The following is a 14,445-nucleotide window of genomic DNA, read 5'->3' on the forward strand; positions in this document are numbered from 1 at the left end:
ATAAAACTATCAATTAACTTAATTTCTACCGACTGTTTTTACTTTATTTATGTACAGACATACATATGTTCGTAATAACAATGGATGAAGTTTTGAGATCATGCAAAAATTCAAACTCAGAATCGATCACTGACCACGTTTTCATAATCTAGAGAATTGTGTCTGAGTGTGTGTTTGTGTGTGTTTCTGATTGTCTTTTTATTACTTTTATAATTATATATATGTATGCACATATGTATATATAAATTTATTTTATCTCAACTTTAGTACTTTTACCCTATAAGATCGAGGTGTTTTTATGTTTTTCTCGGAAGCTTTTTGGCGTATTGAATTGATATTTCATATCTAGAATTATAAACTAAATGCCAAGTTATATATAAAATTTCATGAATGGCATTTTACCGGATTTTTCTTCCACTATTTTAATCGACCTTTTTTTTTATTATATTTTTTCCTCTTAGAAAAGTCAAAAATGTTGTGAACACACGGTTTTTTTTACCACACCCCTGAAGGTATCAAGCTGAAAATTAATATTTGTGTTCTTTATGTACTAACATTGTTAAGGTTTTGGTCAGAAAGCAATTTTATTAAATAACTAAAACTTTTTTTGGGCCGAATTCGTTACACATGAAGATTAAATCCATCCCATTCGTTGTTTTGTGTGAGAATGGGCGTCTGCAAATAAAAATACGAGAAATAAAATCATTTTCGATTGAACAGATTCAGTAAAATATTAATTTTAAACCTTTCTTGAAAACAAAAAATAAATACAAACTTTCGGAAAAATAAACGTTACACATCTGTTTTTGAGACAAAATAAAGTAAAGGAGACCTTTCTAACGATTCGCTCCATAAGATGAACAATTTCTAAAAATTTTACTTGCTTCGAAATAGTAAAATCTTTTTTTTTCAAAGCACGTAGCAGTGGTTATTTTATTAGTTACTAAGCTACCCAAAAGTAACATAAGAAATAAACGTAGCACTCATTGATCCATAGTATCTCATTAATCATTAAATTCACACTATTCCTAAATTTGGGGGGGGCGAGTGCCCTCTCATGCCCCCCCAAATGATGTCCCTGAAAAAATTGCACGTGCAGATTAACTGTGGGAATACCATCGTTGACATTCACTTAAAGTAAATCTTCTTGCAATTGTATTTTTGGTTCCGTTAATTCTACGAAGGGAAGTCATAAACAAATTACCGTTTCAGTTGTTAATAAAATGAGGTGGACCTTTCTAACAATTCGCTCCACAGGTCGAACAATTTCTAGAGAATTTTATCCAAGGAATACCATTTAACAAAACAAAATATAACCTTTTTTTACATAGCTTTATTGCAGCGATTCTATTTCTGGCCTAGTCTATACTACTCAAAAGTAACATAACATAACAATCATATTATTTCATTAATCGTTAAATTCTTATTGTTTTCTAAATTCACACTATTCCAAAACTAAGGCATGGCAACTGCCATGCCATACCCCCCTCAAATAACGTCCCTGATTTTGAGCATGTACAAATTTAACAAGAATACTACCTGCTAAACCTGTCCAGGTAGGATTGAAAAAAGATAAAGTAAAAAATGCATTGAACATCGGTCGAATAATCCGTGTCATTGATTTGTCAAAGACTCGTTTAAACCGGAATTTTTGAATTTATAACCATAGCAGAATTACGAGATGGAAATCTTTAACTGAGTATTTTGGATTGTGGCTTGGCATTTATGTAGATTGTGAACATTTCATTTTAACAACAATGAAGAAGATGGAACTGGTTTTGGAAAAATACATTAATTAAAAGACTTCTTGTGTTTATTTTATATTGTTCCAAGATATATTAGAGAGTCTATAAACACACCTTTACAAAACTCGAAATCCTCGGCGGTAGTTATGTAGGATTTGTTTGGATTAGCTACAATTTTTATACCTGCTTTCTTTGGATTTCTTAATAATTCTAGTTGGAAATGTTGGTGAATTTTTCTACGTCGCAGGTTTTCAACAGAAAAGACGTCAGTACTCAAAGGTTTAAATAAATAATGTAAATCCCGAAATGACACCTAAAGGATGTACAATACACCCATTACAAATATTGCTATATAATTTTTTTTACACTCTTCATAGCTTACTATAACACAAAAAACAACTATGTATGATGTAATGACGGGTCATAGTAAATAAATTTAAATGACGTTCCCGTGAAATTGGTATGATTTGAATATATTTATGTTATATACATACATACATACATTGTATATTATATTTTTTGTTTGATAGAAATTTAGTTATTTTTTCAAATTCGTATAATTCGATAAGTGTAATTTGATGCAAAAAAAATACATATAGTACATATATATAAACACATAAAAGAGCAGAGTAATATATATAATTTTTTTTACACTCTTCATAGCTTACTATAACACAAAAAACAACTATGTATGATGTAATGACGGGTCATAGTAAATAAATTTAAATGACGTATACATACATACATTGTACATATATTTTTTTGTTTGATTGAATTTTTTTCAAATTCTTATAATTCGATGCAATAAAAGGACATATCTATATAGGGTTGCCATACGTCCCAGTTTACGCGGACATGTCCCTGTTTTGAGGCTTGCTTCCCAGTGTCCCCTTTAGAAGGATATTTGTCTCTGTTTTTCATAGATATTATGTAAAAATATATCTTTCCGATAATATACAATTAAGTGAGTTTGCACAAGAAGCAGATGGTTATCACTCCTTCCAGAAATTACAAGGATACTAAGTATGTGGGAGGCGTTGAAAGACTTTTTCTTAAAAGAAGAAAATGCTCCAAAATCGATAATTGATTTCATTAAAAATCCTTTGCCAGAACTTTACACCATGTTTGTACACAGTATATTTTTCACGGATTCAATTCACGAGGAAGTAATGTACATGAAATAATTTATTGAAAATGAAACACGTGAAAATGGGATACCAAAGATGTATGTACATACATGATAAATGGTTATGCTTTTTTAAAAATACTAAAGAAACAGAAAGAAAAACTAACCTACTGAAATTGTGCCAATACCTGTACGCTATCCCAGCACATAATGCACACGTTGAGCGTGTATTTTCATTAATTAATACTCAGTGGATACATAAATAAGCTTTCAATTGACACAGTAGAAAACATAATTCAGTGCGTTTTCGATTATAAAATGTCATGCATCGAATTTTATAATTATGTAAAAAGGAACTCCTTCAAAAAGCAAAAATGTCAGAAAAGTATGGTTGGGCAACGAAGAGCAATGAAGATCAAGTTCAAGAAGTTGGGGAAGAGTGAAGACAAGAGAGAATGAGTAAAATAAAATAAAATTAAACATCATTCAATTACAATCCGATAATATTATAATTAAACATGATTCAATTTCTTATAATTACACTATCAAAAAATAAAATAAATTATTTTTATTGGGGGGAGGGGGTGTCCCCGTCTATGGTCCGACAATTATGGCAACCCTATATCTACAGTATATAAACACATACAAGAGCAGAGAAAAACATTGATGTTGCTGGTCCATTCTTAGAACGTATTGTTACACACACTAAAAATAGACAGTGCGTTACTTTTACATAATTGTGTATATTAATTATATGTACAACATCGTAGTTACACAAAATCCAGTTTCACCTCACCAGATATATTACGAGGGTTTCGAGTATGGCGAAGTCCTCGGATCAGTCCACGTCTGAGGTCGGCGATTGGTACAAAACGAAAAATGTTTTCATTACGGGAGCCACTGGGTTTCTGGGACAGACCCTGATCGAGAGGATTGCCACCGTCACTCCTGCATACAAGATTTATTTGTTGTTGAGATCCAAGGACGGTAAAAACATCAAGGAAAGATTAGAAGCCGTGCTGAAATCACCGGTAAGGGTATATCTAATTATTTTATCGATATCTACAACTTCCACCGCTGTTATTTTGTTATTTTATCATTCAGATTTTCGATCGACTTCGAAATACGAATTCGGAATGGTTAGCCAACATAAGTGCAATAGAAGGGGACATTTTTGAAGATGAGTTGGGTCTAAGTGAGCCAGACCAGCAGACGTTGATCAAAGACTGTAATGTGGTGTTCCATTGTGCTGCTAATGTTAAGTAAATATTAAACAAATACCCCCCCCCTCCCATATAAGTTGAGATTTATTTTAAGTATAGAGAATAATGAGAATATTTCTCTTCAACACATATTTAGTATCGCATTGCAATAATAAATTCGTTCATATAAATAGGAATTCGCTATATGCTCCAGTTATTGTCGTTTCAGTAGTTATATATAATACATTATTAGTTGTTTTACCCGGCTTCGCTCAGTATTTGAAATATAAACAGCGTAAACATGGCGAATCTAATCGTAAATATTCATTTGTTTTTTTATTAAATTTATTTGAATCGAAAAAAAAATATATTCAACTAATCGAATCGTCGTCATAGAATCTTTGACTTGTTTTGTTCCCGACCAAAAATACTTAAATACATACAAAGTCTCTTTCGAAATTATATATTAGATACTAGCTGATACTGATACATATTAAGATTTGTATCGCGATACTGATACCTGCAACATGTCTTGATGCAGGTATCAGTATCGCATGTTACATCATTATGTATTAACTAGTGTTGTACCCGGTGAAATATCATCGCATGGGTGTTGGCATATTGAGTTATTAAATAAAAAAAAAATTAAAAGAAATGTGCCGGTCCTGTGTTCGATCCGCACACGGTCGAATTTTTTTCAAATACCTATTAAATATATTTAATTTAGTATTTATATTTAATTGTTTGATACTACCTACTACCTACATATCTAATATATAATTTGGAAAGAGAATTTATATATATGTATATAAGTATGTATCCTTGGTTCATTCGTTCATAGGCGCCGATTCGATGTTTTTCGATTCAATGGATTCAAATTCCTCGCGGGGGGACTTTGAATCCATTGAATCGAAAGTTTTAGATGTGACGTCCATATGTACATACATACATATGTAACTAATATGTCGAATCGAAAAATATATTACAGGGGTCCACCTTGGGCCCTTTACTATTTACAATAGTTATTAATAACCTCCCTGAAGTACTACGCAATGCTGCATGTCTTTTGTTTGCAGACGACGTTAAATTATTCTTTGCTGTTAATGATGAGAGGCAAACCTCTCTTTCAAGCGGATATTAACGCTGTTTTAGAGTTCAGTTCCAGTTTAGGGCTTGAACTGAATACTAATAAATGTGCCATTATAAGTTATGGACGTGCGAATTCGCTCTATTGTCTTGGATCCGTGTTGTTGATGCGTGTGGAATCTATGGTCGACTTGGGTATCACTTTTTATCCTCAATTCACCTTTCACAACCAAATCACATCACACTATCTTACACAGACACACATATCAGCGATATTATGTACATACAGCGATATGTATATGATGTATTAATACTTATTTCAATGTACATTGAAATATAATATAATATAATGGGGTCTTCAATGTCGAGTTATTAACGCAATTTTTTTTTAATTCAAATATTTTTTAATATTTTCTACACGATATATATTGAAGAGTATTCAGAGGTAAGTGGAGTCAGGTCGAGGTACAAGAAAACACGCAGGCAGGTTCCAAGTCTTTATTGCTGCTCGTCCGGTGGAGGTCAGGATCCGAATGCCACCGATCGAGAGCGTACCATTCTTATATCATGTATTATCATTGGTCAAGGAGTCTGGTGCAGCCATTGGCCGCAACGCCCGACTCCACCATTGGTCGGCGTCACCATGACGTCACCGGTCTACGGGGCGTCTCTCTTAATAACTTTACATAACTCCCTTAAGAGAGATCGTCCCGATCGACCTATTAATTATACACGTTAAAGTTATAGTAAAACAAAATTATAAACAGTTACACTTACAATTACACTTAATATTCGACGGCCTTATACCTTGCGAGTCTATCCAGGTGCACCACCATTAATCGGTTTGAGCCATCGAATTCCCTGCGTATACGATACACTACGTCACTAAGTTTTGTCACTATGGTGTACGGTCCTTCCCACAGCGATTGCAGCTTTGGTGAAAGCCCTGGAGTCTTGGCAGGGTTGTACAGCCATACTCGGTCACCTGTTTCGTACGCCGGTTCGGTTCTGCGGACGTCGTATCGCGTCTTCATACGGCTATTCTGCATCCGGAGGTGGGCTCTGGCGAACCGATGTACCTTGGCCATGTCTTCGGTCAACTTCGTGGTATATCGGTGTGGATCCTGAGGTTCGCTGTCTGGTGGAGGGCCCCCATATAGTAGGTCCGCCGGCATGCGCAGTTCTCGTCCGTACATCATGGCTGCTGGTGATGCTCCTGTTGCATCGTGTTGGGCCGCTCTATATGCCATGAGGAAGTGCGGAACCAGCGTGTCCCAGTCGTCCTGCTCGTCGTTGACGAACTTCGTCAAGTGCGCCCGCATGGTTCGATTGAGTCGCTCGACCATTCCATCGGACTGAGGTCGGTATGGTGTTGTTCTCGTTTTGTGTACGCCCAGCCGGTCCAGTGCCTGACGGAACAACTTCGACTCGAAGTTTCGTCCCTGGTCAGAGTGCAGCTCGTTCGGGACGCCTAGCCGCGTGAACACTTGTTCTACCAGGGCGTCTGCTACGGTCTCTGCCTCCTGGTTCGGTAGTGGAATCGCTTCCGGCCACTTCGTGAAGTAGTCCATAGCCACCAGTATGTATCGGTTTCCTCGTTCGGTGGCCGGGAGTGGACCCAGAATGTCGACTGCCATTCGTTGTAGTGGCGTCCCCGAAAGGTACGGTTGAAGTGCCCCGCGATTCCTTCGGTGTGGTCCGTTGTGGGCCCCGCACTGTGCGCATCGTTCGCACCACTGGGTGACGTCGATTCGACACGTCGGCCAGTAATATTTTTGGCGCACGTTTCGGTACGTTTTATTGATACCGAAGTGGCCCCCCGTGGGCGCGTTGTGCATCTCCCACATGATTTCGGGTATCTTCTCAGTCGGCACCACCAGCTGCTTTGTGTGACGTGTTCCCGCGGTGTTCTCCCATCTCCGGTACAGCTTACCGCCTTCCACCTCCAATGCGTCCCATTGGGTCCACAGTATTTTCAGTTCCTGCTCCTCAGCAGATACTGTTTCCCACGGTGGTCTCGTTCCGGCGTTCTTCCACTCGACGATTTTGTCGATCGTCGAGTTTGTCATCTCGTTGGGCAAGATCCCTACGAGGGCTACTCGTGCTTCCGGTTCTGCGGGTTCTACTGGTTCCGTTCGGGCCGAGTCGTTTTCTTGATCGGTTGTCTCTGCGCGTGAGCATTTGGGACACTCTTCCGTACACGGCCTTCGCGATAGTGCGTCCGCGTTCCCGTGCTTTATCCCCGGTCGATGAATGATGGTCACGTTGTACTGGCCCAGAATTTCCAGCCACCTCGCCAACTGGCCCTCCGGTCTTTTGAAGTTCTTCAGCCACGTTAACGCTGAGTGGTCGGTTCGTAACGTGAACTTCGAGCCCGATAGGTAGTGGTGGAAGTGTTGAATGGCTTTAATTGCCGCCAATAGTTCTTTTCGGGTCACGCAATAGTTTTGTTCGGGTTTGTTCATTGTCCGGCTGAAATACCCGATCACTTTCTCCACCCCCCCTTGAACTTGAGACAAAACTGCACCGATGCTATGTTGACTGGCGTCGGTGTCCAACACATATCGCTCTCCCGGCTGGGGATACGACATAATTGGCGTGGTAGTCAGCGCTTCTTTCAACTTTTCGAACGCTTGTTCGCACGTCGGTGTCCACTTGAACTCGCGCCCTTTTTCCGTTAGCTGATGGAGTGGTTTCGCGATCTCGGCGAAATTGCGCACAAATTTTCGGTAGTACGTGGCCAGTCCCAGGAAGCTGCGCATTTGGGTTTGTGTTTTCGGAGTCGTCCAGTCCCGCACGGTTTGGACTTTCTTCGGATCTGTCGAAATTTCTTCGGCTGACACTCGGTGTCCCAGAAATTTGACCTCGCGGCAGCACAATCGACAATTGTCTGCATTCAATTTAAGGCCGGCTGCCTGTATCCGTTCGAACAGATGGTTTAAATGCACCAAGTGTTCGTCGTAAGTTTTGCTGTGCACGATAATGTCGTCTAGATACACGAGGACATTGCTTATGTCACCGACCACTTTTGTCATTAACCGTACGAACGTCGCTGGCGCGTTACACAACCCGAATGGCATCACTTTGAACTGAAACAGACCGAACTCTGTTACGAACGCTGTCTTCTCGCGGTCTTCCGGGGCGACCGGTACCTGCCAGAATCCGCTCTGCAGATCCAGTGTGCTGAAGTAGCTCGCTCCGTTCAACTGGTCGAAAGTGTCGTCGATCCTCGAGATGGGGTGTGAATCTATTTTGGTGACGGTGTTCAGTTTCCGGTAGTCCACGCACATCCTTAGCGACCCGTCCTTTTTGGCGACCGGAACTACCGGTGACGCCCACGGCCCGTGCCCCGGTTTTATCGCGCCCTGCTTCAGTAAGTCGTCGATCATAGCGCGTACTTCCTCTTTCCGTGCTAGCGGTATCCTTCTCGGCGGCTGTTTCATCGGCTTCGCGTCTCCCACTCTCATGGTGTGGACCGCCTTGGTGGTCCTTCCTTGGTCCTTCTCGTCCCGGGCGAACGCTTTCCGATTTTCCCGAATCATGGTCTCGAGGCGCCGTTTCTCTTCTGGTAGAATATCGGCCCTCTCGAGTAACGCCGTGATCTTCGGGTGGGGTACTTCCCCGCGGATGCTCTTGACAGCAGGTGCATTTTTCTTCCCTTTCTCGCGTTGCACGCCCCTGATGATACACTTCTCCTCTCCGCCCAACTCGAACGTAGCTCGGACATGTCTCAGTGCGTCCAGTCCCAACAATATGGGATCCTGGATATCCGCCACCGCTACGTTCCACGGAAACTTTTCGCCCTGCAGATTAAGGGTCACCCGTATCCATCGGTGGATCTTGATGGTTTGGCCCGCTGCTTGCCGCGCTCTGCTGTAATGGCCCTTCACGACGGTGTAATCCTTAGGAGAGATCTTCGCGAACAGTTCCGGGTTGATCACCGTGATGCACGCCCCGGTGTCCCCCACCATTCGACACGGCACGCCTCCGATCTCTCCTTTCACGACAAACGAGCCGGCCGTGCCGCTGGCGTCCAGTTTGTTCACTCCGGGTGTTTTGCGTGCACCGGTGATTGGTCTGACCCGTAACAGGCCGATCACTGCTCGTTTCCCGAAGCCGCCTCCTCGTCGTCGTCTTCATCCTCGTCATTCGTTGGCTCCAGCTTCCGGACCCTCTTCTTACGGCACAACCGGCTAATGTGTCTCGTTTGTCCGCAGTTCCAGCACGTTGGAGTAGTAGTGGCTGGTCGCGCTGTCTGGTCCGATGACACCCATCGTGGGGGTCGCACGGCCGGTCGAGATGGTCTGAACGCTCCCGCGTCGGGACGTACTGTTCTCGACGTTGGTTGTGCCGACCGTTGTTCCTTCGCTTCGAAGATGACGGCTTGTCGTGTTGCGTCGGCTCTGGTTATCACGTCCGCTGTAGTCGGGGTGATCCGGAGCGCGCCAAGTTTGGCCCGTAGACTGGGGTACGTGAAGGAGTTCGCCGCTATGCACACGGTCATGCGTTCGACTGCTTCGGCGTTCGTGTGGACGCCCTCCAGCATGTCTTCGCAGAGGGCTCGTATCGCATCTACGTGGTCCGCGGCTGGTTCTTCCGCACTCCATCTTGTCTGCTCCGCTGCCGCATGGCATGCAATCGGTGTGCCCTGTCGTCTGAAGCGTTGTGCCAGCTCTTCTGTCAATTCGTCGTAGCTCAGCGTCGATGGCAGCTGACTGGCGAAAATGGCGGCCGCACCTCGGAGTTGGCAGCACAGTCGGTCCTCCAGGTTCGTCGTCTCCTTGTTCAGCCGTGCAGCAAACTCGAAGTGGTTGAGGAAGTCCTTCCACCGTTCAGTACCGTCGAACGTGGTGTAGTCGTACCGGTGGGAATGTTGCCACACCCCGTATGTGTCTCTCTGTGTGGTCCGCCTGTCCTCGTAACATACCTCTGATCTCCTCGGTGGTTCTGGATGTACGTCGGCTTTCAGCTGCGTTGGTGTCGCAGACTTCTCCCAGGACTGCAAAAACGTGGCGAAGGTGTTTTGCAGGGACTGGACCTGCTCTTGGCAGCTCGCCATTCCCTGGCTTAGCTCCTTGTAGCTCGGCTCCGGTGTCCTTGGCACCCGGCTCCTCGACACCCGGCTCCTCAGCTCCTCCCGACTCCTCGACTCCTCCCGGCTCCCCGGCTCCTCCCGTCTCCGTCCTCCGTTGCTCGGCTCCCCAGGGCTTTGTTCTCGATTCGGCTCCATTTCTTCCGGCAGCGATGAAGATCCTGAATCCGCACCTTTGTGGCTCCTTGTCTCAACCATGTAGATCCCACTTCTGACACCAGTGAAGAGTATTCAGAGGTAAGTGGAGTCAGGTCGAGGTACAAGAAAACACGCAGGCAGGTTCCAAGTCTTTATTGCTGCTCGTCCGGTGGAGGTCAGGATCCGAATGCCACCGATCAAGAGCGTACCATTTTTATATCATAGAGCGCTCAGCGCATACATGTATTATCATTGGTCAAGGAGTCTGGTGCAGCCATTGGCCGCAACGCCCAACTCCACCATTGGTCGGCGTCACCATGACGTCACCAGTCTACGGGGCGTCTCTCTTAATAACTTTACAATATTTATATTTTTTCCTCTTTTTAAAATAGGAAAGATTCATCCAAAGAAAAGTTTGTCGATAAATTTTTGCTTATGATATTGCCGTAACAAGAGACACTACGACATATCCTAAGAGAGACTTATTGAGAGACAAAGCTCTCAACTTTGTTTTGTTTGTACTTGTTGGAATACAATATTTTAGGAGTATACATTAGTATACGATAGCTAGTAATTTAAAGGAATAAATAATTTAAAAAAATATCGTTTCAGGTTTAATCAAACGTTGAAATGTGCTGTGATGACAAACACCCTCGGAACTAAGCGCACATTACAACTTGCGAAACAGATGAACAATTTGGACGTAAGATAAATTTTATTCCCATGCATGAAAATCATCAGCCGTGTTTTCTGGATTTTCTATGTTTTAGGCTTTCATCCACGTGTCAACGGCATATTGTCAAGTGTCAAAAGTGTTAGAAGAGATAAGCTATCCAGCACCTCATGATCCGGACAAAATCGTCGATATGGTATCTTGGATGGATCAAGATATATTAACTACAATCACACCAAAGTGCGTATACAAATGAAATGCATTAAATTAAATTTAAAAAAACATGAAAGATTAAATAAAGTTTAGTTGACTTATATTTAGGCTATTGGGTAAATTACCAAACACTTACGCCTACAGCAAAGCACTTTCCGAGCAATTGGTTGCGGATTATGGAAAACTATTTCCAATTGGATTGACTCGGCCATCTATGGGTTTGTATTAAATTTCAAATTTAGATAATATTATTATTATGTGAAGTTTTAACAAAATCGCATCACAATCTTAGTTAGTCCAGCGTGGAAAAACCCAATTCCAGGATGGACAGATAATATGAACGGACCCACTGGTATTTCAGTGGGTATTGGAAGAGGTAATGCTCATCCGATAGATGTTTTTATTAGATATAGTTCTATTTACGAAAGTCCACCCCTATTGATGGTAAGAGGTGCGCAAAGCAAAGGGCAGTACAGGATCCTGGCGTGAGCATAATTTCCGCGAAATGGGGGTAGGCCTTCGTAAATGGAAGTATTGTTAGTTTATGTTTTATTTCAGGTGCAATACGTTCGATATATTGCAAGGAAAATTATCTTGCCGATATAGTGCCTGTAGATATTTGTGCCAATGCACTTATTGCTTTAGCTTGGAGAATTGGAATTACTAGGTATGTATGTATTTCAAGAGACGAATTGATTTAAAATGCTTTACACTTACAATATGCAATTATGTATTGATTTAAGGCCTTCCGAAGTATACATATGCAACATAACTGAATCTGGAAACAACCCCATCACTTGGGGAGAAACTCTAAATGCTGGTAACTTGTGTATATTTAGAAATTGATAAACTGTCAAATTTAAAACATTCAGGTTGACGATTTATTTATATTGTCTGTGACGTGTTGTCGTTATCCGACTTAAGACCACACAACATATCCTCCAGTATTCTTGGAGATTTTTTTTGCATCGTGACCATTTCTCGCAGATTACAGAAACACATCTTTAAGTGTTGATTTATTCTTATTTAAATTCAAATTGATTAAATTCCATACAATTTTTAACTTTTTCTTGTGTCAATGAAGATTTAATTGGTTAAAATAATTCAGCGATATATTGTATTAATAAATGAAATCAACCGAATGTATGATTATGACTAGGGCGGATAGTCATTAAAGCAATCTCAATTAACAATACACGTTGATAATTAATTAATAATTAACGTAGCTGAACAGTGCTGAATGTAAAATAGCAAAAAGAAGGTTTTATACGAATTTAACAATAACCATAACGCCCAAAATTAATTTTGTCCTATTAAGTATCCGTCCCTTAATTATGACATTAATTTAATTTTAAATAATTTAATATTGCAGCTACAAAATATAGATATGAATACGCGTTCGTTGAAAACATGTGGTATAGCGGTTGTGTATTACAAAGTAGTTTGATGTTACACAAGTTATATGTGATCTTATTCCATTTGATTCCGGCATACGTAATAGATGCGCTATTAAGTCTTATCGGGAGGGAACCTATGTGAGGATTTTACTTTAGAAGATTATCATGACAGATGTTACAAAAATAGAAAACGACATAACTTACATAGTATCGATGTTTTTAGATTGGTGAAGATTCAAAAGCGAATATCTTTCATATTAAAACAGATCGCGTATTATGCGACGAAAGAGTGGATATTCAAAAATGACAATTTCATGAAAATAGACCAATGGCTGTCACCGCATGATAGAAATATATTATACATTGACAATAGTTCTCTCAATTGGGAAAACTATCTTAGACTCAATTTGCTAGGTGGATGTATTCGTTAACCATTTGAAGATTTCTACAATAATGTGTATAATATAATATTTAGACTCACTTTGAAAAATCTATTAATTGCAGCCTTTTGTTTAATACATTTGATTTTGCGTTTAAATAACAAATAAAATTTTGAATAAACAAAATATAATATTCATGTCACACGGTTTGCCACAAATAAATTACATATTTTTTACCAAAAAAACTGTATATTTTTATATTGTATTAAAAAGCATTCCTGAAAAAAAAAGCTCAAAAACCCACATAATCCACATTGTACATGTATGATCATACTTATACATACATATTATATTAATGTCACATTGTTTTCCACAAATAAATTATTTATTACGAAAAAACTGTATATTTTTATATTTTAAGGAAATGCATTCCTGAAAAAAAATCTCAAAAACCCACATAATCTAAGTAATATATGTACGTACTATATAAATTTTATTATTCAGGATATGGCCCGCGAATAATTTTTTTTTACTTAATGAAGACTTGCTCGAACCTTAGGTTAATGAAAAAATTAATGACCTCGAATTCTGATTTTATATATACATACATACATATTATGTATATAGACTTAAGTATTTACACGAGAAAATAATACGAAATATTATTTTTTAGTTTTTAAAATTATATTTTTAAAAATATAAAAAATTGACAAATAATAATTGATAATTATGTTTTAAGTAATGTAAGTAAATAAATATAATACTAAAAATAAGAATAAATTAATTGTAAGTAATAAACTGTTTGCCATTTTCAAAATATCTTTTATTATAAACCACATACATATGTATGTATCTATGTACATACATATATATATATATATATATATATTTATATATATATATATATATATATATATATATATATATATATATATATATATATATATATATATATATAACATACACACACACACACACACACGCACACGCACGCACACACAAACACAGAATAGCGTATTTATATACTTATATATAATATAATATAATTATTTCATTACGAATTTCACTTTTAATTGGATTATAAGTAAATATAATATGGCCAGATAAATTCAATTTCCGTCATAGAGTTGGCAATTCAAATGATCATTGTATTAAGATTTATCGTTTGTTTTGGTCTCATTGCTGGTTTTGGTCTCACTCCTGGTTTTGGTCTCACTGCTGGTTTTGGTTTCACCACTGGTTTTGGCCTTAACTCTGGCTTTGGTACTACCTCTGGTTTTTTTACTATTCCTGGTGTATTCATTATTAATCCTATTTTCTGAAATATAATTTGCGATTGCGCTATTCAGATCCAATAATAAATTTTCATTTGGCCTATTACGGGTAAAATCTA

At 39.5% G+C, this 14,445-nt stretch overlaps 1 protein-coding gene and 1 long non-coding RNA gene across 2 annotated transcripts in view; one reads left to right on the forward strand and one right to left on the reverse strand.

Annotated features, from left to right (window-relative positions):
* Positions 1–14,445, reverse strand: part of LOC143912065 (uncharacterized) — a 569,875-nt gene that overhangs the window by 122,022 nt on the left and 433,408 nt on the right. The window lies entirely within an intron of this gene.
* LOC143911903 (putative fatty acyl-CoA reductase CG5065) lies at positions 3,648–13,445 on the forward strand. The gene is made up of 10 exons (XM_077430995.1): positions 3,648–3,902; positions 3,976–4,133; positions 11,002–11,092; positions 11,160–11,302; positions 11,384–11,493; positions 11,568–11,651; positions 11,834–11,942; positions 12,019–12,095; positions 12,648–12,810; positions 12,896–13,445. Exons 1-10 carry the CDS (start codon positions 3,693–3,695, stop codon positions 13,101–13,103), a joined length of 1,353 nt encoding a protein of 450 aa, XP_077287121.1. The 5' UTR covers positions 3,648–3,692; the 3' UTR covers positions 13,104–13,445.

This window comes from Arctopsyche grandis, chromosome 5 (assembly GCF_051622035.1).
Source record: "Arctopsyche grandis isolate Sample6627 chromosome 5, ASM5162203v2, whole genome shotgun sequence".
Lineage (NCBI taxonomy): Eukaryota > Metazoa > Arthropoda > Insecta > Trichoptera > Hydropsychidae > Arctopsyche > Arctopsyche grandis.

What these genes read in the sequence shown, in the direction of transcription:
- LOC143911903 (XM_077430995.1), top strand. Translation starts at nt 3,693, where the DNA reads ATGGCGAAGTCCTCGGATCAGTCCACGTCTGAGGTCGGCGATTGGTAC. An exon ending in CATTGTGCTGCTAATGTTAA is followed by an intron (nt 4,134 to 11,001) that starts GTAAATATTAAA and finishes ATATCGTTTCAG; the next exon opens with GTTTAATCAAACGTTGAAAT. An exon ending in CTTATCGGGAGGGAACCTAT is followed by an intron (nt 12,811 to 12,895) that starts GTGAGGATTTTA and finishes CGATGTTTTTAG; the next exon opens with ATTGGTGAAGATTCAAAAGC.